At 46.8% G+C, this 27,423-nt stretch overlaps 1 protein-coding gene across 1 annotated transcript; it reads left to right on the top strand.

Annotated features, from left to right (window-relative positions):
* Positions 1–21,282: 21,282 nt before the first annotated feature.
* On the top strand, positions 21,283–24,874 carry Mchr1 (melanin concentrating hormone receptor 1). The gene is made up of 2 exons (XM_008844824.2): positions 21,283–21,805; positions 23,090–24,874. The coding sequence occupies exons 1-2, from the start codon at positions 21,508–21,510 to the stop codon at positions 24,067–24,069; spliced, it is 1,278 nt and encodes a 425-aa protein (XP_008843046.1). The 5' UTR covers positions 21,283–21,507; the 3' UTR covers positions 24,070–24,874.
* The last annotated feature ends 2,549 nt before the right edge of the window (positions 24,875–27,423 follow it).

The following is a 27,423-nucleotide window of genomic DNA, read 5'->3' as shown; positions in this document are numbered from 1 at the left end:
TGTACCACATGTGTGTAGTACCTGCAGAGGGCATTGAATTCGCTGGAATTAGAGTTAAAGATAGTTGTTAGCGGCTATGTGGGTGCTGGGAATCAAACCTAGGTCCTCTGCAAGAGCAGTCAGTATTCTTAACCACGAGTCATTTCTCCAGTCCAGCTACCTTTCTTATATAGCCCAGGTCCACCTGCCTAGGGATGGTACCACCCACAGTGGGCTGAGCTCTCCTACATCAATTAGCATCTAATGAAATGCCTCACAGACATGGCCACATGCCAATCTAATCTGGGAAATTCTTCAGTTGAGGTCCCCTCTTCCCAGATGTCTCTAGTTTGTGTCAAATTGACAAAAACTAACCAGGACAAATTGGGGAAAAAAATCATATTTTGGTACACACCTGTAATTCCAGCACTTGGAGGCAGAGACAAGAGGAATGCTCCAAGTTTGAGACCAGCTTGGTCTACATAGTGAGTTCCAGGCAACCACAGCTACACAGTAAGACCCTGCCTCAAAAATACCTAAAGGGTTTGGGGAGATGACTCGGTGGATAAAAGCAATTACAACACAAACCTGATGACCTAGGGACCCATGTACAAAGCTGGATGCAGTAATACCACCCATCCGTAATACCAGCATTCCTATGGCAAGATGAGGGCAGAGACAGTAGTCACTTAGGAGCTGGGGGCCAGCTAGTTGGGAGTACTCAGTGTGGTAGAAACAAGAGAGACACTGCCTTAAAAACAAGGTGGAAGGAGAGAACTAACTGGCTCCCCAAAGTTGTCCCCTGACCTCTACATGTGCGCTGTAGCACGAGTGGTTGTATTCATACACATACACACACATAATCATCATCATCGTAACTAAATAGAAAGCTTTTAAAAAGCTCCAGCCCAAGGCACAACCTATAGGCACTACTTTAACTGTGGATGTGAAGGCCGATGAAGGCAGGAGATCTCATTTCAGAGCCAAGCTAGCGAGCCTCCATAGCAGGAAAGCAAATAGGACTGACATCCAGCACATTATAACTGCTGGATTCTACTCTGCTCAGACAGTCTAGGCCAGAGTGCTCAGACAGCAGGACAGGCACTAGCAGACACCCTGACATCCCTCATTGTCAACTCCTGTGGACCAGAGTGGTGGGAGTAGGTGGAGAGTAAATTGTCCATGTGATCTTGAGAAAGTGACTTTAGTGCTTTTGCACAAGGGAAGTGACTGCAAGTTGTACTCACTGAGAAAGAAAACACAACTATGCTGTGATGGGGTGATGCCTTGTTCTCCCTAACTCAACTTCCTTTGAAATTCCACTCTCCTCTAAGAGAGTCTGCAATTCCTCCTGCCTTCATTTCCATTGCTTGGTACACGATAGTCCTTTTTTTTTTTTTTCTTTTTTTTTTTTTCTGTAGCCCCAGCTGACCTGAAACTCACCACACAGACTAAGCTAGCCTTGAACTCACAGAGATCCGCTTGCTTCCGCCTCCCAAGTGCTGGAATTAATGGCATATGCCACCATGCCCAGCTTGATTTTTTTTTTTAAAGCCTGGGATAAGTAAAAAAAATTTTAAATTTATCTATTTACTTTTATTTTATGCATATGAGTGTTATGCCTGCATGTGTGTAAGTGCACTTATGTTGTGCAGTGCCTGTAGAGGACAGAGGAGGTTATCAGATCCCCTGTAATCAGAGTTAAAGACAGCTATTAGCTGCCATGTGGGTGCTGGGATTTGAACCCAGGTCTTCTGTAAGAGCAATCAGTGCTCTTAACTGCTGAGCCATCTCTCCAGCTCCCAAACCTGGGATAATTTTTTTAAAAGATTTATTTATTTTTATTTTATGTGTATGAGTGTTTGTTTGCCTGTACATATAAATGTGCACCACATGTCTGCAGTATCCACAGAGGCCAGAAGAGGGTGTTGGAGGATTCCCTGGAACTGGAGTTATAGATGGTTATTAGCCACTGTGTGGGTGCTGGGAATCAAACCCAGGTTCTCTGCAAGAGCAGTCAGTGCTCTTAACCACTGTGCTATCTCCAGCCCCGTTTTTGATTTTTTTTTTCTTTTTTTTTCTTTTTGAGACAGGGTCTCTCTGTAGCCCCAGCTGACCTGGAACTCACTATGTAGACCAGGCTGGCCTTGAACTCACAGAGATCCTCCTGCCTCTGCCTCCCAAGTGCTGGGACTACAGGCGTGCACCACCATACCCAGCTTCGTTTTTGATTTTTTAACGTGTGTGTGTGTGTGTGTGTGTGTGTGTGTGTGATGCATGTGTTCTGTATGCACACACAGGCCGGACGAGGACATTGGGTGTCCCGTTCTATGGTTCTCTGCTTTAGCCCCCTGAGAGAGGGTCTTTCACTTAACCTGGGCATAGGCTGGCAGCCAGCAAGCCCCAGCGATCCTGTCTCTGCCTGGTTCCCACACAGGGCTTCTTTACAAGCACTGCTTTTGTTTATGTGGATTCTGGGGATTTGAATTCAGGTCTTTATACTTGCGCAGCAAGGACTCTTACCCACTGAGCCACCTCCCCAGACCTTATAGTCACTCAGTCTTTCAGGAACAAAATGGCAAGATGAGAGCTATCTCAGGGATAGCTTCCCATCTTAGATTCCACAAAGCACTGGTGTGATGCTTTGTAAGGAAAGAGCAGTCATTCTTCCAAAGACTAAAGCCTGTTTCAGCCAGGCATGGCGGTGCGTACGCGGAACATGCTCCTGGACTCCAGGACTCCAGAAGACTGAGCCGAATAAACTTTCATTCCCATCATTTGCTTCCTCTGATTTTTTTATTATAGCAATAGAAAGGACTAAGCTATCAATCAAGGAGGCTGCAACTAGATAATTACTGTATTCTCTTCCCCTATCACCCCACTAGATGTCTTGCTGTCTCCTGCTGCTCCAGGAGCCCCCAGCTGAGGCCTCAGCCAATTCTGAGTCAGCCTGTGGCACAGCGCCCCCCCCCCCCCCCCCGCCCGCAACCCCAGGGGGAGGTTTGGAATGCTGAGATGGCCCTGACTCAGCGCCTGCATGAGCTGCATGCTGCCTGGAAAGTTAATAAAGCTTGTGAGGCAAGCCATCCCTCCTGTGACGTGGGTTAGTGCCATGAGTGGGTGGGAATGAATCGGAGTGGAAACGTTCCTAGAGCATTTATGAAGCTAAGATGAACCGTGAGCAGGGGTGGGGGTGGGGAGTCAAGGGCCGTCACTGGAAAAGGTTGCCGACTAGACCATGAGCTCTCTGCTGAGGGTCTCAATAGTACAATAGACCTATAATGTGCTGCTGCTTGACCTCCACCCATGGGAGCTCCCCACCCACTCTGCTAATGCCTCTGCCCCATGGCCTGCCTGGGGTTCTTCCCTCCTAACCTCCCAAGCTGTTTCTATTTTAATTTTCAAGAAGCAAAAGATGGGGAGTAGAGCTCAGTGATGAGCTCCCTCTCCTCCGCCTCTTTAGTCCACCCCAAACTTAGTCATGACAACTCATGTCTTGTCACTTGCAGGGGAGGGAAAGCACAAAGGCAGTCAGCTTGGTTAGGAGGGGAACCCCAGCAGGGGGAGAGAAAGGAAGGCAATAGAGCCAGGAAGGCCAGGGGAGTGTGACTGTGGAAACTGAGCTGACTTCAACACAATACCCACTCTGGGCTAGGCCCCCAAGTAGGAAAGGTGAACACAGAAATAAATAGGAGCTTGTTACTGTCTTCAGGGCCTTCAGAGTCTGGTCTGGAAGACAGTAAGAAAAACTGTTACGAGCCAGATTTGGGATTCGGGGCATACCTGTAATCCCAGCAACTTGGGAGGCAGAGGTGGGAGGATATTGTAAATGGATGCTAGCCTGAGCTACACAGTTCTAGGCCAGCTGGCGCTATACATCAAGATCATGTTTTAATTTTAAAAAAGGTTAATTACAATGGAATGTGCACAATGAGTATAGTTTAGGGAGGTGAGGCTTATGGGAAACTCTGTAAAGGAAGGAGTGAAGGAGAAATTGCCGAGCCAGATCCCAGGTTGCACCTAATCCTGCCTGGTCCACGACTGTACCAGAGTGTTCTCCTGGAGGCAGGGGACTGGTTCTATTCCATCTGATCTTTGCTTGACAGTTGATGATACTGGTAGTCTTACTGGCATGAAGGTGCCTGTTGGCTAAGGGTCATTCTCTGTTAGGGGACAGCTTTGACTCCTTAGAGCCAACATAGCAGCAGGAGGTTAAGTGAGTGCCTGGCAAAGCCACCCAGAAGCCACCTAGGACAACCACTGCTATGTTTAGCAGGTCAGGGTAGGGGAGAGGGTAAGAGGCTGGAGCTTCCTGAAAAGAAGCATGAACAGACCCAAGAAGTGAGCATGGGCAAAGCCAGAGGAGCACGAAGCCCTTCCATAAACAGGAATTTATTTATTTATTTATTTATTTAAAATATTTTATTTATTATTTTTATTTCATGTGTATGTGTGCATTGCCTGCATGTAGGTAAGTGTACCCGTATCATGAAATGCCCTCGGAGGACAGAAGAGGCTGTGGATCCCCTCAACAGCCAGTGTTCTTAACCGCTGAGCCATCTCTCCAGCCCCAACACCGAGACATTTAAAAGATATGTTACGTATAGGATCGAAATGGGAGGTGGTGGTGGAAGAGGCTATGGGTGGGCAGAGGCTGTCATGAACGATCTAAACAATTTGTTTTTGTTGAGGTCAGAGACAAGGTCTTACGTATCCCATGCCAGCTTTGAACTCAGCTATAGAGCTGAGGATGACCTTGAACTTCTGATTCTTTAGCTTCCACCTCTCAAGTGCTGGGAGTATAGGCATGTACCACCATGCCCAGTTTTATGAGATTCTGGGGACTGAACCCAGGGCTTCATGTAATGTTAGGTAATTGCTCTACTAGCTGATCTACATCTCCAACCATATTTTTAAATTTATTCTTTATTATTTTATTTTGAAAAAAATTATTTTTGGTCTTTTTGAGACACAGTCTCCCTGTAGTCCCAGCTGGCCTTGAACTCACAGAGATCTGCCTAGAGGTGTGCGCCACCATGACCGGTCTTATTTTGAAATTTTAAACAATGTTTTATTATGTGTGTAGGTGAGCATGTGCCATGGTATAGAGGTCAGAGGACAACTTTCAGGAGTCAGTTCTCTCTTTTCACCATGTAGGTCCCTCCCAGGGACAAAACTCAGGTTACCAGCCTTGGCAGCAAGCACCTTAATATTATCGGCCCTACTTCTAATTTTTTTTTAAATACCAGGCTTTATTTTGCAGCCTAGGATGGCCTTAAACTCAAGCATGCACCACCAAGCATGGCCACCGCAGCCTTTTCTACAAACATTTATCCATGTCAGAGGGCCAGCCAGTCCTATTCAGTCATGTGAAATCAGGACTCAGTTGCTACTGTAAAGTAAAGGGGAAAAGGATTCACTTTAAGCAAAGGGCCAAAGCACTGTCTCCAAGGACTGAGAACACAGAGGTGGAAGCCAAACGAGAGTCCATTTCCTCCATGCTGGCATTTTGAAATTAGGATGGTATTACAAGAGAAGCCCATGGGAGGGGCAAACCAGAACCTGAAGTCGGAGAAGCAGCAGGCATGCTCCACTGTGCCAGCTGCATGGCTCTGGGGGAGTCTCCCAGCTCTGAGTTCCTCTGTCCCTACGTCTGTCACTAGGAATTCTATCTGCCCCAGGGGCTCAGCTGAAACAAGGCCCCGGTATAAAACAGCTGTGCAAACTTTAGTTACCATAACTTTGTCACAAAAAGATAAAATCACAGCAAGGAGACTCCTCAGGCTCATTTCACTCCAGTTGCCGTTTGGCACCAAGCAGTTTGGAGATCTGGTGGATGACACAGCAAGTCAGTGGCAGAACCAAGGTGTGACACCATCTAAGTGATGGATGCCAGTACCTTTAGCAGAACCAGCCCAAACCCAACTTCACACTGCAGTTTAGAGGTATGCTTAATGGGCAGCCCAGAAATCCTCCAAATAGCTAGTAAAATACACCTGGATGAGGTCCCCAGGAGGCAGGGTGACAAGGGACACCAAGAGCAGAAGACAAATGTCCAAGGTGGGCCATTTGCCTCGAGGACTGGACAGGAAGCTACATTTTTCTTTTCTTTTCTTTTTGGTCCTTTTGTTTTCATTTTTAAGATTTCGTATTTATTTATTTTTATTTTATGTGTATGAGTGCTTTGCCTGCACGTAAGTGCACTTGTGTGATGCAGTGCCCAAAGAGGTCAGAAGAGGGTGTCAGATAACCTGGAATTGGAGTTGCAAATGGTTGTTAGCTGCCATGTGGGTGCTGGGATCTGAACCCATGTCCTCTGTAAGATCAGCTGGTGCTCTTAACCACTGAGCCATCTCTCCAGCCCCTCATGTGGATTTTTTGGTTTCTTTGTTTTTTGAGACAGGGTCTCCCTGTGGTCCCAACTGGCCTGGAACTCACTATGTAGACCAGCCTGGCCTCGATCTCACAGAGGTCCTCCCGCCTTTGCCTCTGAGTACTGAGATTAAAGGCATGTTCCACCAGTCTTTGTGTGGATACTAAAAAAATTTTTCTCTTGGGTTAGTTTCATGTGTTCAAGGACTCAGTCAACAGGAATGGAAAATATGTAGGGGGAAAAGTTGTGTCTGTCCTGAACATGTAGATTCACTTTCTCATTATTCTCTAAACAATACAGTATAACAGCTATTTACATAGCAGTTACATTGTATTAGGTATTACAAGTTATCAAGATGATTTAAGGAATACAGGAACAATGAGTGGCTCTAGCTTGTAATTCTAGTACTCAGTAGGCTGAGGTAGGAGGCTTGACATGAGTTCAAAGCCAGCCTAGTCTATGGGAGTGAGACCTTGTCTTAAAATATAAATAAATTTAATTATGTTAAAATTTTAAATATGTGTGACTGTTTAAGGCCCTGTTTCAGTCTCTAACAGAACATGTGTGGGCACACACAGGCCCACATGCACAAGTGTATTGGAGGCTATTTGTAGATTCTATTCAAGTGCTCTACCAACTTGAGCATCCATGATGTTTAGTACTGTCAGGATTTTGTTTTGTTTTGTTTTTAAGGTTTATTTTATGTTTATGGCTTGGAGAGATGGCTCAGAACTTAAGAGCGCTGGGTGCTCATGCAGAGGATTCAGGTTCAGTTTGATGCTCTCTCTCCAACCCCTTTGTTTGTTTGAGACAGGGTCTTTGTTAAGGTTCAGATAGCCCCGCCCCCTCACCAACTGGGACTCAAGGACTTCTCAAGCTCCTGAGAAAAGGGAACCTAGGTGATAAGCACACTGGTCTTTGAAGTCAAGAGAAGCAGACTTTTCTCCACTGTTTGGCCAACACAGCAGATTTCCCCTTTGATCTCTAAAGAGAACAGGTTTTAACAGTCCTGTTCCCTCACCTCCACCCCAACTTTAAAAAAAATACATCTTCCCACCTTCTGCAGGAAGCAGAAGACTCCCCCTTTAAAAGAGCCCAGCTCACGACCCAAGGCAGACATTTTCCCTGCCCGGAAGGGAATCTGTCCCATGTGTTCCTTTGCTAATAAACTCTATTCTGATAGAGTTTTATCTGTGTCCTAGTGCTTTTCCCCAATCAACTCTATCCATTTGTTCTCCAGCTACTTTTTACCTAACAGTCTTGGTATGCAGCCTAGTCTGGCATTGAACTCAGGATCCTCCTGCCTCAGTCTCCTGAATATTGGGACTGTAGATGTGTACTGCCATGCTGTGCTCTGGGCAGTATTTTTACCTAAAAAAGTGTCCAAACCTTCATGCCTTAGGGCTGAGCTCTTGATGGAGCTAAGTTGTGATCATGCCCGTTTATTTTCCCTTTGTACGGATGAGACAGTAAGAAACAATCCCCTGCTAGGCATAGTAGTCCATGCCTTTCGTCCCAGGCAGATAGATTTCTGTGAGTTCAAGGGCAGCCTGGTCTACATAGTGAGTTCTAGGCCGGCTGTGTCTCAAAAAAAAGACAAAAAAAGAGAGAAAGAAACAATCCCCCAGGAAATCTGGGATCCACTCTTGATCCTTCCCACTACCACAGGCAAATGACTCATGCCCTCCAGAGTCATGATTAGTCACCGCAGCTGACCCTGTGTCTTCTCTTCTGCCTCTCTTCCCAGCAGGGAGAAGAGCCTGGCCAAGTAAAAAGTTTGGCCTCTGATAGAATGGAGTCATCAAAAGCCAACAGTGGCTGCTGGAAATGTAGCTCCAAGGTAGAGTGCTTGCTTAATATGCACAAGCCCTGGGTTTCATCCCAGCGCCGAACAAAAAAAGCAATCCCCCCCCCAATAAAAGAAAAAAAAAGCCACTATGGGTTGGTGTCATACTGTAGAGTCATTTGCAACCAGGTTCAATGTGGCCCTTCTGTCTGTGGAAGAGTCCAGAGGCTGCAGGCGTGGGCTGAGGGAGGGATGACAGTGATGCATGAGCAGGTTTGCAGCCTGCAGTGGTGATCTGCTCAGAGCCTGCAGTTTCTCTCCAGGGCATAAATGTCACTTTCACATGACAAGGGAGTCCAGGAAAAGCTATGGCAAATGCATGGCAGCTGGCTGAGATGTTTTGGTCATCTGTTATCTGACACTTAGGCATTCCATGTTTCCTAGAATCTAGAAGTAAACACGGAATCATTCTCCTAAGGAGAATAAGAAGCAATTTGCAGACAAGAGCAGGACTTTGCTCCAAATAAAAACTAGGACCCTCCACAGTGAGTGAGGCTTATCACAGTTTTATTCAGCCTTGGTATCTGTGGAGAAAACCAACACCTCATAGGACCTACAAGGTCTCCAGGGTCAAGAGGCAGAGCTTGCCCTGAAGTGTGAACTAGGGATAGGGTTTTCTCTTGCTTAGGCTCTGTTTAGAGCTGGGAGCTTCCTTTTTTAAAAGACAGGGTCTCAGATATCCCAGTCTGGCCTCATAGTAACTGTATAGTCAAGGATGACCTTGAACTTCTGATCCTCCTGCCTCAACCTCCCGAATGCTGCAAATATAGGGATATGCCACTACACCTGGTTTATGTAGTGCTGGGGACTAAACACAGGGCTTCATGCATGCTAGGCAAGCACTCTACCTCCTGAACTACACCCCCAGCCCCAGAGTTGGAAGCTTTTAGAGCATTGTTGGAAATGGGTTGGACCAGCATACTTGAAGGTGATATAAGGTCCAAGTCTCTGTTAGACCCGCAAAATACCATGCCATTTTGGGGGTGGGAGATGGAAAGTATATTGTTTTGTACTTTGGAGAGAGAAAAAAAATCACAACATGTTTAGAGCACTGGACTCCAGAATCGTTATTGAGATATCAGGCCATGGTTATTTTTTTGTAACATTTCTATCAAATTTAGGACACTTGTTTGTTTCTATTCTCTGACCCCTAACAGCATAATGTTCATCAGTATAAAGTGGGATAGTGTGATGTCTTGGGCAACAATGAAGCGTTCAAAATCTGAGTAGAGAGAGCTGTCAGAAGAGGTGATGGTGGAGAAGACAGGGAAAGCGTTCTGATGGTCCTGATGAAAGAAAGCAGTTTCTCATCTTTTCTGCTTGCTAGAATAGAGAAAGGCTCTTGCCAGCCCAATAATGGCACATCAGGTGTCAGGGACAGAATTTATTTTCTCCATCAATGGGACCACATCTGAAATAGCAGCTGCAACTGGAGTCACCACATAATTAGGTTTATGGAAATCTACTGCCATTCTCTAAGACCCATCTGCCATCTTCACTGGCCAGGCTGAAGAATAAAGTAGGAATTTGATTAAATTGTCACCCCAGAACAATGACAGGACCTTGCATTTCTGATCCTCCTGCCTCAACCTCCTGGGCACTGCAATGAAAGGGGTGTACCATCTATGACCAATTTATGAAGTTTGGGGAGATGAACTCAGGATTTCATGCATGCTAGGCAAGCGCTCTACAAAATGAATCACATCCCCATCCCCTTGTGGGTTTTGTTGTTGTTAGTAATGCTTGAGAAGGGTTTCACTCTGTAGCCCAAACTGACCTGGAACTCCCTATGTAGCCCAGGTTGGCCTTGAACTTAAGGTGATCTTTGTGCCTTAGCCTCCTCCCTGATGTGCTGGGATTATTGCATGAGATATCACACCCAGCTTCATGATGCTGTTATTCATCTCTTCAGTTCCTGGGAGGAAGCAGTATTTTTTTTCCTTATCAGTCTGGTTAGGAGAAATTTCCATTTGACTTTTCTCATCATCAGATCTCTTACTCTGACAGTCTGAGAGTCAGTACAGTCAAGCTGCCAGTGGTTGGGACATCTATTCCAAGTAAGTCATGAGAGGCATTGAAAAAATAGGTCTGGAGACCCATGGAGCTGCTGTAAAGCCATCCCAGTCAACTGCATAGACTAGTTGTTCCATCTTAGCAGTAGAGCCCAGTAGAATTCTGCATCGCCAGAAATTCCTAGTAGCCAAGAGTCTTTGCCAGGTTATCACCAAAAGGCATTTTTATTTGTGTTTGTATATGTGCCTATGTCTGTGTGTGGGTATGTGAAGGCCAGAAGAGGGGCTTCAGATTCTCTGGATCTGAAGTTAGAGGTGGTTGTTTGCTACCAGATATGGGTCCTGGGAGCCAAACTTTGGTCCTGTGCAAGAGCAGTGTGTGGTCTTACAGTCATCTCTCCATTCCTCCTGATATTCATGCTTTATTACATATAGTTAGTCTGGCAGATAGCCTCAGATTCCCAGGGGAAAGGCAAGGTCAGATTCACTGAACATACTTGTGTTACTACTGTAACATTTTTTTTTCAATGCTGGAGATCAAATCCAGGGCCTCATGCATGCTAGGCAAATGCCCCACTGCTAAGCTTTACCCCTAGTCCCAGTACCCTTTCCTCAGAGTAGCTAGGCTCCGTTTCTTCTTGGGCTCTGGAGTAGTGACTTGGAGTTATTGGCTTGGAAACTGGGAGACAGACTGCCCTTGCAATCATGGTGGATGAGGCCAGACTTCTGTTTATTGGGCCTGGAGGTCTTTTTCTCTTTCAGTGTTGGGGATGGAACCCAGAACCTTGTGCATACTGGGCAAGTGCTGTACCACTGAGCTATAATCCTCAGCTCCTGCAAGATATTTTTTAAAAATTAGTAAAGGGATAATCAAGTGAGATTTTTTTTTATGACCTACTTTTATTGTGTGTGTGTGTGTGTGTGTGTGTGTGTGTGTGTGTGTGAATGTATACCACATATGTGCCCATAGAGGCCAGAAGAGGGCATCAGATCCTCTAGAGCTGGTTATAAGGTAGTTGTGGGCTACCATGTGAGTGCTGGGAACCAAACTCAGGTCCTCTGGGAGAGCAGCAAGTGCTCTTAGCTGTTGAGCCATTTCTCCAGTCCCTGAAGTTTTTCATATATACAAATCAGATAGAAAAATAGTAGGCAACTGCTCGTCTAATCAGTTCTAGGCACCGAATGATGAGTTAGTCACATCCGTCATTCTCTGTAGGTTAGACCATTCCAGTGACTTCACCAGCCCTGCCTGGCAGAATAACCCCACTTTTCTTTCTGTAGAAAGAGGTGTTGGACTTGGTTTCTACCACACCAGAATCTACACATTCTACTGAAATGGGGAAGCCAACCCAGCTCCCACCAGCCGCTCTCAGCAAAGGTTAGTCACAAGTGCTGCTTTTCCTCTCAAGGTACTTCTCAAGGCCTTAGTTTTCTAGGAGATCACTTTCCAAGGGGTGGGTGTGGGGAGCCATGTTTATGTTGAGGGTTAATTCTATTTTGAAAGCAACTGGGAGCAAACACATTTTCAACTGTGGAGTAGACTGATGAGGTTTGCATTTCCCCAGGACTGCTCCTGCTGTGTGGTGGAACACACATTGGAAGAGGCCAGGCAGGAATAACGGGGACAAATGGTGCAGTGACTCAAGTGTGCCATAGACAGCAGCTGAGTCCTGGGAAGTACAGACAGGTGGATATCCTCACTGGTGGTGGCAGAGAGGTACATGGAACCCTTGGGGGTACTCTGGGCAGGGCAGATGAGTAGATAGCACATGAATGGCGGGAAAAAGGATTTATTGCTATAAATAGCTTTTTTCTTCCTCTTCTTCCTCTCCTTCTCCTCTTTTTCCTCTCCTTCTTTTTCAACAGGGTCTCACCATGTAGTCCCTACCTGCCTAGAATTTGATATGTAGACTAGGCTGGCCTTGAACTCAGAGTTTCACCTGCCTCCTGATGCTGGTTTTAAAGGTATCCCATCATGCCAGACTAGTCTCCGTCTTCTTAATGACTTTGCTGGGGCTGAAGGACAGGCCAAGAGCCAGAATGCTAAGGGGAGAGTGAACCAAAACTCTGTTAGTAGGAAGAGACTGCAAGCAGAGGCAACCTTATCTAGAGATTTTGACTCTAAGCACCTCACCTGGGGAAGCACTCTGGACTATCTGGTTTGCAACATGCACAGTGAGCGGGCAATGAGGGCAACTCAAATCTAGGAACATTTGCCAGCAAGGTGCTCAATGCTGTCTCTTGCCCCCCGTTCCCTGTACTCTCCAAAACCAGGAATACCCTTGTCTTTGTACTCACCCAAATTTAGAGGGGTGGCATCAGTTCTTTGTGTCCACAGAGGAACAGAAGCTGCTGGCCCTAGCTGTACCACACAATACCAGGGACAAGGCTGAGAGGCAGCGCTCCATGGTGCTCTATATGTAGCCTGAAGTCAAACATCCCTTCAACCTTAGGTTCTTCCTCTCCCCTTGTATTAAGCTTCTACATCTTTCTAGTGTCTTTTATTTTATTATTTAAAAGATTTGAGAAAGCTGGGCATGGTGGCATATGCCTTTAATCCCAGCACTTGGGAGGCAGAGGCAGGTGGATCTCTGTATATTGTTAAAAACATTTGTTACTAAAAGGACTCTACAGATTCAACACAATCCTTGTCAAAATCCCAGTGACATTTTCCACAGAACTGGAATCAGCAGTCCTAAAATTCATATAGGCAGGGTGTTGTGGTGCACGCCTATAATCCTAGCACTTGGGAGGCAGGTGATCTCTGTGAAATCCAAGCAAGCCTGGTCTCCATAGCAAGTTCCAGGTCAGCTGTGGCTACAGGGTGACCCTGTCTCAAAAAGACCAAAAAAAATTTTTTTTAATTTATATTATTTTTATTTTATGTGTATGAGTGTATTGTCTGCATATGTATAAGTGCATCTATGTCATATAAAGCCTGTGGATGTCAGAAGATGGTGTCGGATCCCCTTGAACTTGAGTTATAGATGGTTGTTAGCCTCCATGTGGGTGCTGGAAACTGAACCCCGGTCCTCTTCAAGAGCAACCAGTGTTCTTAACCACGGAGCCATCTCTCCAGTTCCTGTTTAAAAGATTTTATTTATTTTTTATGTGTATGAGTGTTGTGTCTGCATGTATGTATGTGCACCTTGTGTGTGCCTGGTGCTGAGGAGACCAGAAGAGGGCATCAGATCCCTTATTATGGACAGTTGATAACTACCATGTGGTACTAGAAACTGATTCTCTGTAACCCTGATCCTCTGCAAGAGCAGCCAGTGCTCTTAAGTGCTGAGCCATCTCTTCAGGACCTACCTAATGTCTTCTAATGCCCCCCCAATCTTCTAACTGCAAAGTTATAATCTTCACAGTTAGATGAGGTTTTAAACAACTCATCTGAGTTTATTGTAACAAACATGGCCAGTTATAAGGAATGAGGGTAAGCTGACCTTCTTCAGTCCCTTCCAGGTCTGCCTAAGTTTTGTTTCAACTTGAATCTTGACAAATTGAAATTGCAGATATTTATGGATACAATACAGTCTTTTGATAACACATATATTTACACAATGTGGAGTGATTGGATTAAGCTAATTAACATGTCCATCACCTCAGACCTTTATCATCCATCTCCCTGTCTAATTGCAACATTGTATTCTTTGACCAACATCTCCCCAGTTCGGCCCAGCCAGTCTCAGGTAACCATTTTTCTACTGACTGTTTCTAAGAAATTTTTTGCTTAATTCCACATAGAAGTGAGAACATGCAGCATTTGTCTTTCTGTGCCTGGCTTATTTCGTTTAGTAGAATGGTCTCCAGGTTCATCCCTGTTGTTCAAGTGACAGTTTCCCTGCTCTTAAGGCTGCGTGGTGTTACACTGTGTATATCTGCTTGTCCATCCACTCTTTTGTGGATGGACACTTAGGTGACACCATATCTGGCCTATTCTGAATAATGCTGCAGTTAATTCTGGTGAGCAGACATCTCTGAGATACTAACGTCACCTTTCCTTTGGCTATGTAGGCAGAAGCAGGATTGTTGGGTCCTACCCAATTCAGTTTTGTTTGTTTGTTTGTTTATTGAGGAAAGAGATCTCTGCTTTTGAACTGGGGATCACACTCATCTTTGGGTGGTTCCTAGCCACAGACACGACAAGGTTGTGGGACAGGGAGCCAGGCATTTCTCCCTGACCTCAGACACCTTTGTTTTGGAGCTTTCTACTTGGCTGACTGCATTTTTGTCAAGCGTGCACCACAATCTATGGGCCCTTTCTTATCACTTCCTTCCTCTGTCCCCAGGGGGCAGCACCCTCCCTATGCACATTGTATACTCTGTTCTTGATCTCAGCCACTGCTCTGAGAAAAAAACCTACGCTGTGAAACCCCACATCTTCATCTGTCACACGAGGATAGTGCATTCATAGTTGATTCAAGGATGAGTAATAAAATGGTGTCAAGTCGCCTGCCACTTCCTGTATCACTGGGCTTTTTTATTTCTTTCCTTTTTTCTTTTTTCTCTCTCTTTTAAAATTCTTAATATTTATTTTTATTTTATGTAGATAAGTGTTTTGCCTGCATGTAATGTAAGTGCACCATGTGCATATAATACCCATGGAGGTCAGAAGAGGGTGTTGGATCCCCTGAAACTGGAGTTACAGTTAGCTGCCATGGGGGTGCTGGGAACTGAGCCAAGGTCCTCTGCAGGAGCAGCCAGTGCTATTAACCATTGAGCCATCTCTCCAGGCCCTTTCTCTCTCCTCCTCTCTGTTTCTGTCTCTTTGTCTTCTCTTTCTTTTGAGACAGACAGGGTCTCATGTATCCCAGGCTGGCCTCAAATTAACCATATAGTCAAGGATAACCTTGAACTTCTGATCCTCCTCTCTCTACCTCCCAAATGCTAAGATTAGAGCCATGTCCCACCATGCCCAGTTCATACAGAGATAGGATAGAACCCAGGGTTTCATGTATGCCAGACAAGTAGTCTGCCAACTGAGCTATAGCCTCAAGTCCAGTGGGCTAATTTTCTATCTGCTCTTTCAAACCCACTTTCAATCCCCATCCATCCTGCTCTGGGCCCCAAAGGATGACCCTAGGATGGTATCAACAGGCAAAGATCAGAAGGCACCGGACAGTGAGGTCACTGCTCATTCCTCAAGTCTCCTGCCTGCTGGGTTCCTGCTGATTGCCAGCCTCAACCCTTCTTTCTGGGTTCTGCTAGCTGCCCAGCTCAGGCCTAGGAGTGGAACAGCATCCAGCTGTTGCCAGCCCCAGACACAGCATGTTTCATGGACTCCCCCTTAATGGTGCCCAAACCTTGGTAAATAGGCCTTTTATTCAACTCCCTTCCACTTCCCTATTTGTTTCTTCTGCCTCCTCCTGATACCGTGATTGATCCAACCAAGGAGCATCATTTCACCCGCTGCAGGTGTTCAGAAGGCACGTCCAGGCACAACAAACTTCAGAAGAAGAAAAGGAGCTAATTCCTTCATGCTGTCTTCTTTGTAAGAAGCAGGAAATCTTTGCCAAATGCCTCCTATGCCCTCATTTATCTGAATTGTCATTGGTTGTAGTGGGTCACATGCACTGCCTCAAGTTCCCAGAAAAAAGAGCTGGAGAAAAAAAGGGACACCTGAGTATTTTACTGAGAAGTGTGATCTGAGGAATCAGGAATGAAAAAGGAGCAAGCAGGGCAGTGGGAGCAACAGCATAAGAATTTCAGGTGTCACCACAAGTGACTGTGGGACTACAGAGAGGCCATATGACATGTATCTTATGATGTGTCCTGGGGGACCAAGGAGAACACACCCATCTATGACCTTCATTCTCATACCAAGCAAAGATGTGCTTTATGGAGTGCAAACTGTCCCTGTTTTCAGGGTGGCCCATGGCTGGGCATTCCAGGGCTCCCATGTTCTAAGTTGTAGCAGCAATGGAGAAACCCCAGTCAAAGGGCAAAAGGAACATACTGCAGGTCTGAGATGCAGCATCAGCATGTCCCACCTGTCCTGTACCCACACCTGTACTCTGTTGGGAACTTGGAAGAGTGGGTTACTGCAGCAATAATGGGAATGTGAGTTAGGAGTAATCCAGAGGATCTGAGGAGATGCGAGTGGGTGTCCAACAGACATGCCCAGTCCTAAAATAGTCACTAGCCAGGGGAGTTTGCATGCTGTGGATAGATTCAGTTAAATACATCATCTTCAGTGCAATGGGCAATGAGGATCCACTCTTCCTCTTCAAAAAGGACCCCTCTTCAAGGACCCCTTCATCTACAATCACTCACATCGCCTTATTTATTTTTTGGTGACATGACAATCAGACATCAACCTGTGAAGCAGTCATTGTGAATTGCTGTAGTCATTACTTTTCTGTTGCTGTGATAAAATACCATAATAAAAACTTAATTGGGAGACAGAAGCATGTGGAGCTCTTTGAGTTCAAGGCCAGGCTGATCTATACAGTGAGTTCCAGGCCAGTCAGGGGTACACAGAAAGACCCTGCCTCAACTGCAAAGTGTTGTGCCCCTGGATAGGACTCCTGTATTAAACCTCACCCACCCAGGGATCAGGGATCATTGCAGAAGACGGGGTGGAAGATTGTAAGAACCTGGGGTAGTGGATGACCACAAGAAAACAGAGTCTTCCAGGTTTCTTGGAACTTGCTCATATAAACTTAGAGCAAGGGTGACAGGATGGACAGGACCCATGTAAACTCAATCAGACAAAAAATCCAGCATAGAACTGAGGAAACGGGCAGGAGGCCCCAACCTCAGGCAAGGAACTGTTGACAGCTGATTACTGCTGGGTCTGCTTTAAGGGAATGATGGTAGATAGGCTGACCTGACCAGGCTCCAGTGGATGAACTCACAGTGAGAGCCATTTGGGTTTACAAACTTGACTCGATAGGCCTTAACATATATGACAGGGTGCATGAAATTTGGTGAGCTGGCCATAGGGGGTTGCAGATAGGGGAGGGAGGTCTAAATATGATTAAGGTGCACTGTATGAAATGCATAAAAATTCAATAAATATATTAGAAAAAAGGCCTTGTCTTTAAAAACATTAAAATTGAGGGAGCGTTTATTTGGGTTCACAGTCTAATGCGGCAGAAGGAACATGAGGCAACTGGTCACACAGCATCTGCAATCAGGAAGTAGAGAGAGATGAATGCTCCTGCTCAGCTCCCTTTCTCTTTTTTATTCAGTCCAGGATCCCAGTCCATGAGATGCTGCTGCCTACCTTTAGGGTGGATCCTCCTACCTCCAGTAACCTAAACTAGATAATTCCTCACGGGTGTGCCCAGAGGCCTTTCCTAGGTGATGCTAGGTTCAAGCAAGTTGACAGTCTATACATCATCATATATAAACCATCATATTTGTAATTGCCTTGCTCAGTGTTCAATGTCTATGTCTCCTTTGAAGACCCAAATGCTAAACCCCATCCTTCTCAGCTGCCCTGGATGCGCAGTCCTGGTACAAGTTCCTCTAGCCAGGATCCATCATTTTGCTTCCACAGACAATGGCAGGGGTGGCCCAATCCCAGAGCCCTGATTTTATAAGTACCTAAATCCCTGGGATTAAGTTCCATGGCCTTGTCTGGATTTGAAATCTGAAAAGGACATCTTACTTCCTGACTAGCCTGATTGCCACTATCTGTCTCTCCCAACTTTGATTTAAGTTCCTTGCTGTCAGAAACTTGCTTGTTTTCCTCTGCTGTGTCCACACCACTTAGCAAAGTGCCTGGCACATAAACAGTGCTCAGTAATGAGTTTCTGGCTGGTTAGTTGGAGATGAGATGTTGATAGTATGTGAATGAGAAGGAGATAGTGGACAGTAAGGCTCATTTCCCAACTGGTCACCTGGAGTACCCCAGAGTGTAGTTCTTGCAATTTCCCACTATTTACACTTTATAGGCAAACACATGTACTCTCATTGGTTTAATTTTTGTTTGCTTATTTGTTTGAGACAGAATCTCCCTGTTGCTCCAACTGGCCTGGAACTCACTATGTAGACCAGGATGGCCTCGATCTCACAAAGATCTGCCTGCCTCTGCCTCCTGAGTACTGGGATTAAAGGAGTGTGCCACCATGCCTGGCTTTAATTTTTTTTTCTTTTTCTTCTTTTTTTTTTGTTGAAAATCCTAACTAGTTTATTGGGCTTGCTAACAGAGCATAGGGTGGGGGTTTATTTACAGAAGAGTGGGTGCCCCCCATTTACAGCTGCAGTGGAAAGCCCACACTCAAATATAGATCCTGTGACTTCCTGACAGCTACACAAAATGATGAGAGAGGTGCTTCCTGGTGTTCTGGGCTCATATATCCTTAGCCCCTCCCCCACATGCAGCTAAGATCAACTGATTGGGTGGGAGAGGTAACTGACTCCCCCCTCGACTCTTTGATGAGTGTGAGAAGGAGGTGTGACCATAGTTTGCTGGCATAGTGGTTGGAGGACACTTCCAGTTAACACTCCACCACTTCCTTGGGCTTACATTCTTTTCACCAACCTCTTCTGCAAAAGTCCTGAGCCTTGGAGGGGGTGGTAGGTGTGGGATGATCTTCCTCCCATTGTGGCAGGGCACTGAACTTTCGGGTCTCTGTGCTGTCAGTTTTCCATGGGCTTGGCCCATTTCAGTGGGATTCCATCTACTATAAAAACACAAACAGCAAGAAGCAAGAACATCTAAACAGTGGCTGCTATAATAACTTAACCTATGAGTGGAAACACAGATGCTTGGTTGGTACTTTAGCAGGTGCATCACATCCATCTAACAAAACAACTGCAGTGGCTTCCCACTGGGGACTATATTCTCCCTTGCCACAGGGGGTTGGCCTGGTCTACAGTACCAGATGTGTGTTCTATACCTAGGAGTGGGCATTATATCCAATCGAAAATTTGCTGGTTGTACATACATTAGACACTCCACTATTCCACCAGTAGGAACATCTTGTTTGGTATGTTGATAGTGCCAACAGGCGGGGTCTGTTGTTGAGCAGAATTATAGGGGACGATTCTCCCCCAGGCATCTGCATATCACCTTTTGGCACCATGAAAGCCATCCATCCAGTGGCAGGGAATTTCCAGCTTAGTCCAAGCTTGATTTCCCCCTTTCCTGCACTCACATCAAGCAGTGTCTTCAGCAATAGGGTTTTTCATCCACTTCCAGTGTACAACCAACATTATTGGCAATGGCTTTTATTGTTTTGGGGACCTCTAGGGCCCCTCAGCTGGTTTAAATTTTTTTTAAAGATTTATTTTATTTTTAATTATGTGTGCACGAGGGTATGTGCACATGATACAGGTGCCAACAGAGCCCCCTGATAGATTTACCACTTAAAACTTTAATATTGTGGGGGCTGGAGAGATGGCTCAGCAGTTAAGAGCACTGACTGCTCTTGCAGAGGACCTGGGTTCAATTACCAGCACCCACATGGTGGCTATGAACCATCCTTAACTCCAGTTCCATGGGAATCTAAAGCCCTCTTCTGATCTCCAAGGCATTGCATGACACGGGCGCACTCACATGCATGCAGGCAATACACTTATACACATAAAATAAAAGTAATAAATAAAATATTTTAAAAATTTAATATTGTGGTAAAATGTACATAATATAAAATTAGCCATTTTACTTTGTGTATGTGTTGCTGAGGGTTGAACCCAGGGCCTCACACATTCCAGGCAAGTATTCTACCACTGAGTTATACCTAGTCATACCAACAATCCCTTAACTGCTGGTAAGCATCCAATTCAACGTTATATACATTCACAATGCTGCCCAGTCATCATTACCATCCATTTCTAGAATTTCTCTATCATTCTCAAAAGAAGCTCTGTACCCATTAAACAAAAACTCCTTTCTACCAGCCTCTGGTACTCGGTTTTGAGAAAAGTCAGAAGACTCAGAGAAGAGCAGTGCGACCAAAGAACACAGCAGCTAACTAAGTCCTCCAGGGAAACCCAGAGAGCATCCCCTTCATGAACTTGTAAAGGATGCGTGGGTCTGGGGACAACAGGGAGCTGGCGGACTCCATCTGAGATACACTAATGGTTCTACTGGACCTGCGGCTAACCAATCATCTGATTTTCTTTTCTTTTTTTTCTTTTTTTTTTTTTTTTTTTTTTTTTTTTTTTTTTTTTTTTTTTTTGAGACAGTTTTGTGAAGCAGGTGGGGGGCTGGCCTCAAACTTGCTATGTGGCCCAGAACAGCCTTGAATTTCTGGTTCTCCTGTTTCCATATCCTGAGTGCTGGGATTACAGATGTATACCACCATGTTCATTTTATGTAGTGCAGGGGGTCAAACCCAGGGTTTTGTGCATGCTAGGCAGGTACTGCATCAACTGAGCCGTGTCCCCAACTCTCATCCGACTTTATTAAGGTTCTTCATTCTTCATGCTGGTGGACCAAGAGACAGAGGAGGAGGAGCCATATAGCTAGTAGAGATAATAGACTGATTAGCATGATGACCCAGCATGCCGATGCCCAGTGTTGGAAAGGAAGCCTAGGCTGGAGCTCGGACAGCTTCAGGCATGTCTCTGTGCTTCTGCGCCCATTAAGATGGGTAAACAGGCAGCTGTGGCAATCAAGGGCTCAGACTCTGAGTCTAGTATGATAACAGCTCTTGATTTGGAAGATCCTGGAGCTGGCAGCAGGATGCCATTGCAGAGAATTTACTAGTGTCTGTGTCCTCTGAGGTTGCTGTTCGTTGATAATCTCTCAGTGGGTTTCTTCCCTTAGGCTCTGATAATTGTCTCAGAGAGTCCTAGGCAAAACCTCAAGAGACCTCAGGGCATTAGAAAAATAAAACCTCTGTATGGCTGGTCCAGACCTTATTCTATGCCAAGGTGAAGTGGCTCCTTCTGCATCCCAGGCCCTGGTCATTGTCACCATAGAATGACTCCAATCACCTCTGAGCACCAGGCAAGGGCTCAACAGACCACCATCTAGCCAGGGAGATGTTTGGAAGCCACCAGAACACAGAAAGGGTTTAGGGTGACTTTCCAGCGTGCTTGGGGACCGCGGATGCTGCAATCCAAGCACTGGGAACAGCACCCCTGGTTCCTGCCACGTGGTCCAACCTCCTCAAGGTAGGCAGCCCGTTTGCTTGCCCCTTTTGTCTTTGCAGGGACCTAGGTGGTCATGCAAGGTAAGTAGCAGCCCCCAGAGCACAGGAGGCAGTCTCAGGAGCCAGTGGGAAGGAAGTCCCCATGCGCATGATGCCGCTTGAGCCCAGCTGCTGGGCTCTGCGAGCAGTTAGGAGTGGGAGCCGCAGCCGGGACCGAAGAGGTTAACGTGCATCTGCCTCCGAATGTTAATGTGTCTAGGTGATGTCAGTAGGAGCCGGGAAGGAGGGAGTGGGGCGAGCAGTTGGGCTGGGAGGCAGCTGAGGCTGCCAGGCGGTGGAGGAAGACCCCCTTTCCAGACTGCGGGGCTCACATTCCTGGACCTAGTGGCTGAGGCTGCGGCAGCCTGCGTGGGTGGACGGGAGCTCAACTCCGGGGAACAGGCGACCCGCACCGGCTGGATGGATCTGCAAACCTCCCTGCTGCTCACTGGCCCCAACGCCAGCAACACCTCTGATGGCCAGGATAACCTCACGGTGGCCGGTGAGTTGGGAGCCTTCCCTCCTTCAGGATTGGGGTGGATAGGGGGGAAGGTTTCACCTCCAGAGCCAAACTGCTTGGGAAACTTTATTTTACAGTTCTTGGGGATAAGATCTGCAGTCTGATTTGCCTGGAGGGGCGGCGGGGAGAGGACAGGGGCAGCCAGGACAGAAGGGGCAGGGATGTTTAGAGATGGGGCAGAGGCACATTTAGAAGTGACAAGGGATGGTGGCTAGGCGGGAGGCAGGCAGGGGGTGGCTTGCTGGTGAGTTCCAAATATGCTTTGCAGAGAAAAAAGAAAGAAGGAAGAAAAAAAATTCACACTGGAAAGGCAGGGGAAGCCGGCATGTGGGAGCAGCGGAGGCGCTTTAAATTCCCTGCTACCCCAGGCTCAGGCTCAGTCCTCAGTCCCTGCACAGGGGTCATGGGGTCCGACTCGTCCTAGCTGTCCCCTGGCAGAAACCCAGGGAAGCAAAAGACTTCACAGGGCGTGAGAGGATTAACTTTTCTGGTGAATTAAGCTTCCTGACATTTGCAGAACAGCAATGCCCTGAATTTCTAGCTTTGAAGGGAAGGAAAAGAGGAAAGGTTTGTGTGGAGAGAATTCTGAAGCTGCTGGACTGCAACACAGCCTCTGTCACTGCCTTGTTGGGGAAGCCCAGGCTCAGGAGACACCGGCCCAAGGAAATCCCTGATAGGAAACCTGGAGAGGGCAGGGCTGCTGAACCTGAGACAAAATCCACATCCATGTTGGTCAAAGCCAGTATAAGACAGTCATTCCTGCTCAGGAACCAGGATGCAACCTTTAGCCACCTGTCTCTGAAATGATAGGGCTGCAGATACGGAAAACACATACACACACGTGCACACACATGTGCACACGTGTGCACACACATATGCACAAACACGCATACTTCCATGTCTTTCTAGCTTTTTCTGACAAGGTTTCCTGGTGAATCCCAGGGACTTGAAGTCATTCTCAGTAGACAGCTGTGGGTCTTGACCCCCTGTCCTCAGAGTAAACACATGAGACAAAGAGTGGGTCTTGCTACTAGCAGATGGCTTTGGAGAGTCTAGGATTCACCAGCAAACAGTGGAGGAGGGCAAAAGGACAGGATTAGCAACAGGGTAGGGAAGGAGGATGGTCGGAGAGAATTCCAGATGAACAGTGACCCCTGAGCTGAAATGGAACAAGAGGGAGGCAGGTGTGGCATTGGAGTCCAGGAGGATTGCAGGCCGTTGTCTCTAGAGCAGAGGGCAGACCACACTTGCTTTTTCCATCTTCAGGGTCACCTCCTCGCACTGGGAGCGTCTCCTATATCAACATCATCATGCCTTCGGTGTTTGGAACCATCTGCCTCCTGGGCATTGTGGGAAACTCCATGGTCATCTTCGTGGTGGTGAAGAAGTCCAAACTACACTGGTGCAGCAACGTCCCTGACATCTTCATCATCAACCTTTCTGTGGTGGACCTGCTCTTTCTCTTGGGCATGCCTTTCATGATCCACCAGCTCATGGGCAATGGGGTCTGGCATTTTGGGGAGACCATGTGTACCCTCATTACAGCCATGGATGCCAACAGTCAGTTCACCAGCACCTACATTCTGACTGCCATGGCCATCGACCGCTACCTGGCCACCGTCCACCCTATCTCTTCCACAAAGTTCCGGAAGCCCTCTGTGGCCACCCTGGTGATCTGCCTACTGTGGGCTCTTTCATTCATCAGCATCACCCCCGTGTGGCTCTATGCCAGGCTCATCCCCTTCCCAGGGGGTGCAGTGGGCTGTGGCATCCGCCTGCCCAACCCAGACACTGACCTCTATTGGTTCACTCTGTACCAGTTTTTTCTGGCCTTTGCCCTGCCCTTTGTGGTCATCACCGCTGCTTATGTGAGAATCCTGCAGCGTATGACATCTTCGGTGGCCCCTGCCTCTCAACGCAGCATCCGGCTGCGGACAAAGAGGGTGACCCGCACAGCCATCGCCATCTGCCTTGTCTTCTTTGTGTGCTGGGCACCCTACTACGTGCTGCAGCTGACCCAGCTGTCCATCAGCCGCCCGACCCTCACATTTGTCTATCTATACAATGCAGCCATCAGCTTGGGCTATGCCAACAGCTGCCTCAACCCCTTTGTGTACATAGTGCTCTGCGAGACCTTCCGCAAACGCTTGGTCTTGTCGGTGAAGCCTGCCGCCCAGGGGCAGCTCCGGGCAGTCAGCAATGCCCAGACGGCTGATGAGGAGAGGACAGAAAGCAAAGGCACCTGACACTTCCCCTCTGCCCCCAAGTCAGGTCACTACATCAAACCAAGGAGAGAGATGCTGAGACAAACCCAAGGCTACCTTGGGGGAATGCAGGGAGGCTGGAGGGTGAAGGCTTGTTACAATTATATTCCATGGGGCCCACAGTTTGCTGGGGAGGCTTGGAGCCAGGATCGGGGAGCTTCAGACTTCAGAAATCCCCTTGGTAGGATAAAAACTGAATGAGAAGAAAATGTTGGTTTGACCATTCTACTGAGGGCTATATCTGTTATTGCCCTTACGTCTTTTTCCCAAGGGGAGAAGTGATTGGAGGAGGGGCTAGGAGATGGCCAGCTGGGGCCATATTGCCAGGTTGCATGGCCCAAGCACTCTCCCCCATCTCTCATTGGTTTGATAGAAGGCACTCTTTCTCTCAAGCTAGTGGATGATGAAAAAAACCACGCTGTCTCCGTTCCAGCAGTCTGTGATTTCCCTTTATTGCTAAGGGATGCATGTTTACATCGGGGGGTGGGGCCATGAGCCCACAGGAGTTTAAAAAAGAAAGCCCAATTTTTCTGAAGATCCGATACCTGAGATTAACAAGGCACCACAGCAAGTGGGGGGGTGCACTTGAAACTAATAGAAAACGGGGCAGGGGACTTCTGCAGCTACAAGAACATTCTCTTCTCACGGTCCTTGGTGGATCCAGAGTGAGCACCTATGTATTCTGCCTGTGCTGGGGGGGTCATTCTAGGGCCTTATGTGTTGGCATCATCTTTCTGCTTGAGCCTCTCTAAAATAAAAACAAAATAAAAGAAAACCTCCACCCACATCATTCTGGAGGCTCCTGCATAATTGCTTGGGCTTTGGGGGCGGGGTGAACCCTGTACAAGGGAAGAGGGGGTCATTGGGCTATAGTATTTGGATCTTGTTTCAGGCTGCGTTTTTAGGGAGACTAAAGTAAGGAATCTGTTTTTTTCTAAGCCCAAAGGGAGGATTCAGTGTGGCATTAATGGAATTACTGTGAATTCATTAGATTGCAGCTCTGCTTGCTGGGCTTGTTCTGGGGAACAAGCTTCCTAGCTTTGGCGCCTATTGTCATCAATGCGGGCTCCTCAGGCCCCCAAGTCCCACCCCCAATGTCCCTCTCCAACCCTGCCCTCTGCCCCATGCTGAGTCACTAGCTGCAGGGGTCACTCCTGGGGTAATATGAACTAGTCTCTGCTTGCTGCAGTTGAGATCTGCTGGGCACCTTGAACAGATGACAGTTCTGGCCGCTGGGAGGCAGTCACGGCTGCTGCTTCTCAGTTCTGTCACCTAGAGGGAGCTGGAAGCCAGAGTTCTCTGGGTACCCCTCTGCAGACCTCAGTGAGATACAGCAAATTATCTGGAAGCATCCCAGAGGCTGTTTCTCTTCTTGCCGGTCATTTTACACTGCAGAGTTACAGTAGTAGCAGCTTAGAAAACTCCAGGCAGCTTCCCTGGGTTTTGGGGTGCTCATTCACCATCTTCATTAGTAGTAATATTTCCAGATCTGTGGTTAGTTCTCCTTCCACAATAACAGTAGTACCTCTCACTGCCATACATAAGCCCCAAGTCTAGTTTAGAGGTGCATTCAATGAAAGAAAAATGATCAAGAGACAATAGATGTGGTGGCGCCTGTAATCCCAGCACTAGGGAGACTGAGGCAGGAGGATCAAGAATTCAAAGCCAGGAATGGTGGCGCACACCTTTAATCCCAGTACTTGGGAGGCAGAGACAGGTGGATCTCTGTGAGTTCGAGACCTGCCTGGTTTACATAGCTCGTTCCAGGCCAGCCAGGACAACATAGTGAGAACCTGTCTCAAAAAAAAAAAAAAAAAAAAAAAAAAAAAAGTTCAAAATCAGGGCCCACTTGAGATGGCTCAGTGGATAAAACACTTGATGTGCAAGTCTGATCACCTGTGTTAGATCCCTAAAACCCACATAACTGTGGAAGGATAGAACTGATTCCTCAAAGTTGCCCTCTGACCACCACATGGGCACACCTTTCCTCCACTACACAAAATAATAAAAATTAAAAAAAAAAAAGAGTTTGGGGTTGGAGAGATGGCTCAGCTGTTAAGAGCATTGGCTGCTCTTGCAGAGGACTGGGTTTGGTTTCTAGTACCCAAGGCAGCTTACAACTGTCTGTAGCTCTAGTTCCAGGGGATCTGACATCAGACACACATGTAATACACATACTTACATGTAGGCAAACACTCATACACATAAAATAATTTAACAAACGTAAAAGAGTAGAGCCAGGCATGGTAGTGCATGCCTGTGGTCTCAGTACTCAGGAGGCAGAAGCAGAGGCAGGTGGATCTCTGTGAGTCGAGGTCAGCCTGCTCTACACAGGGAGTTCCGGGCCAGCCCTAGCTATATAGTGAGACCCTGTTTCAAAAAAAAAAAAAAAAATCAAAACAACAACAACAGCAACAACAATAAAGAGATAAAGGCTAGCCTAAGTTGCATAATGAGATCCTATCTCAAAAATAAAATTAAGAGGACTGAAGAGATGGCTTAGCGGTTAAGAACACTGGTTGCTCCTGTAGAAGACCCAGATTTGAATCCCAGTACCCACATGGCAGCTAACAATTATCTGTAACTCCAGTTGAGGGAATTCTATGCCCTCTTCTGGTCTCCAAAGGCATTGCGTGACACAGGTGCACTTACATACATGCAGGCATAGCGCTCATACACTAAAATAAATACTTAAAAAAAATAGTGTTTGGGAAGTCATAAGGTAAATCCAAGGAGATACAACTCCTAACCACTAGTGGAGAAGGAGGCCTTCCTACACCTCGTTTGTCTATGAGGTTTCCTATCATCCTCACACTCCTCAAACCCTCCAAGGAGGAAACTGAGAGAGGAGCCAAGTGAGTGACCTCTCCCAAGAATGCACGTGGCCAAGCTGACAGCTGTCATGGGTGGAGACCCCTGATGCACTGAAGGAGGGAATGTCCCTTCCCCAGCTATTAATCCCACAATGAAGAGACCGAAATGGAAGCAAAGTGGGTTGAACCCTGAGAGAGAGTGAATGAGTGGTGATAGAAACCAAAGAAAGGGCAGAAGAGGAGGTTTGGTTTGGTATTGGGGACAGAGCAGAGGGAGGACGGAAGGCTGAGAGGGGAGAAACTACACTGGGAGTTGGGTGACTGTCACCCACTCATATCTTCTCAGCCTCATCAGGACCCTGCGCAGTTCTTGATGCCAATGGATAAGAGTAAACATATGTGGCCAGTGTAGTGGCATACGCCTGTAATTCCAGCACTTAGGTTGTGGAGACAGGGAGATCACAAGCTTGAGGTCAACCTGAGCTAACAATAGTAAGATTTTGTTTTGAAAGGAGGAGGAGGA

Source organism: Nannospalax galili, unplaced genomic scaffold (genome assembly GCF_000622305.1).
Source record: "Nannospalax galili isolate Female #2095 unplaced genomic scaffold, S.galili_v1.0 scaffold180, whole genome shotgun sequence".
Taxonomy (NCBI): Eukaryota; Metazoa; Chordata; class Mammalia; order Rodentia; family Spalacidae; genus Nannospalax; species Nannospalax galili.
This window is presented reverse-complemented; position numbering and strand designations above follow the sequence as displayed.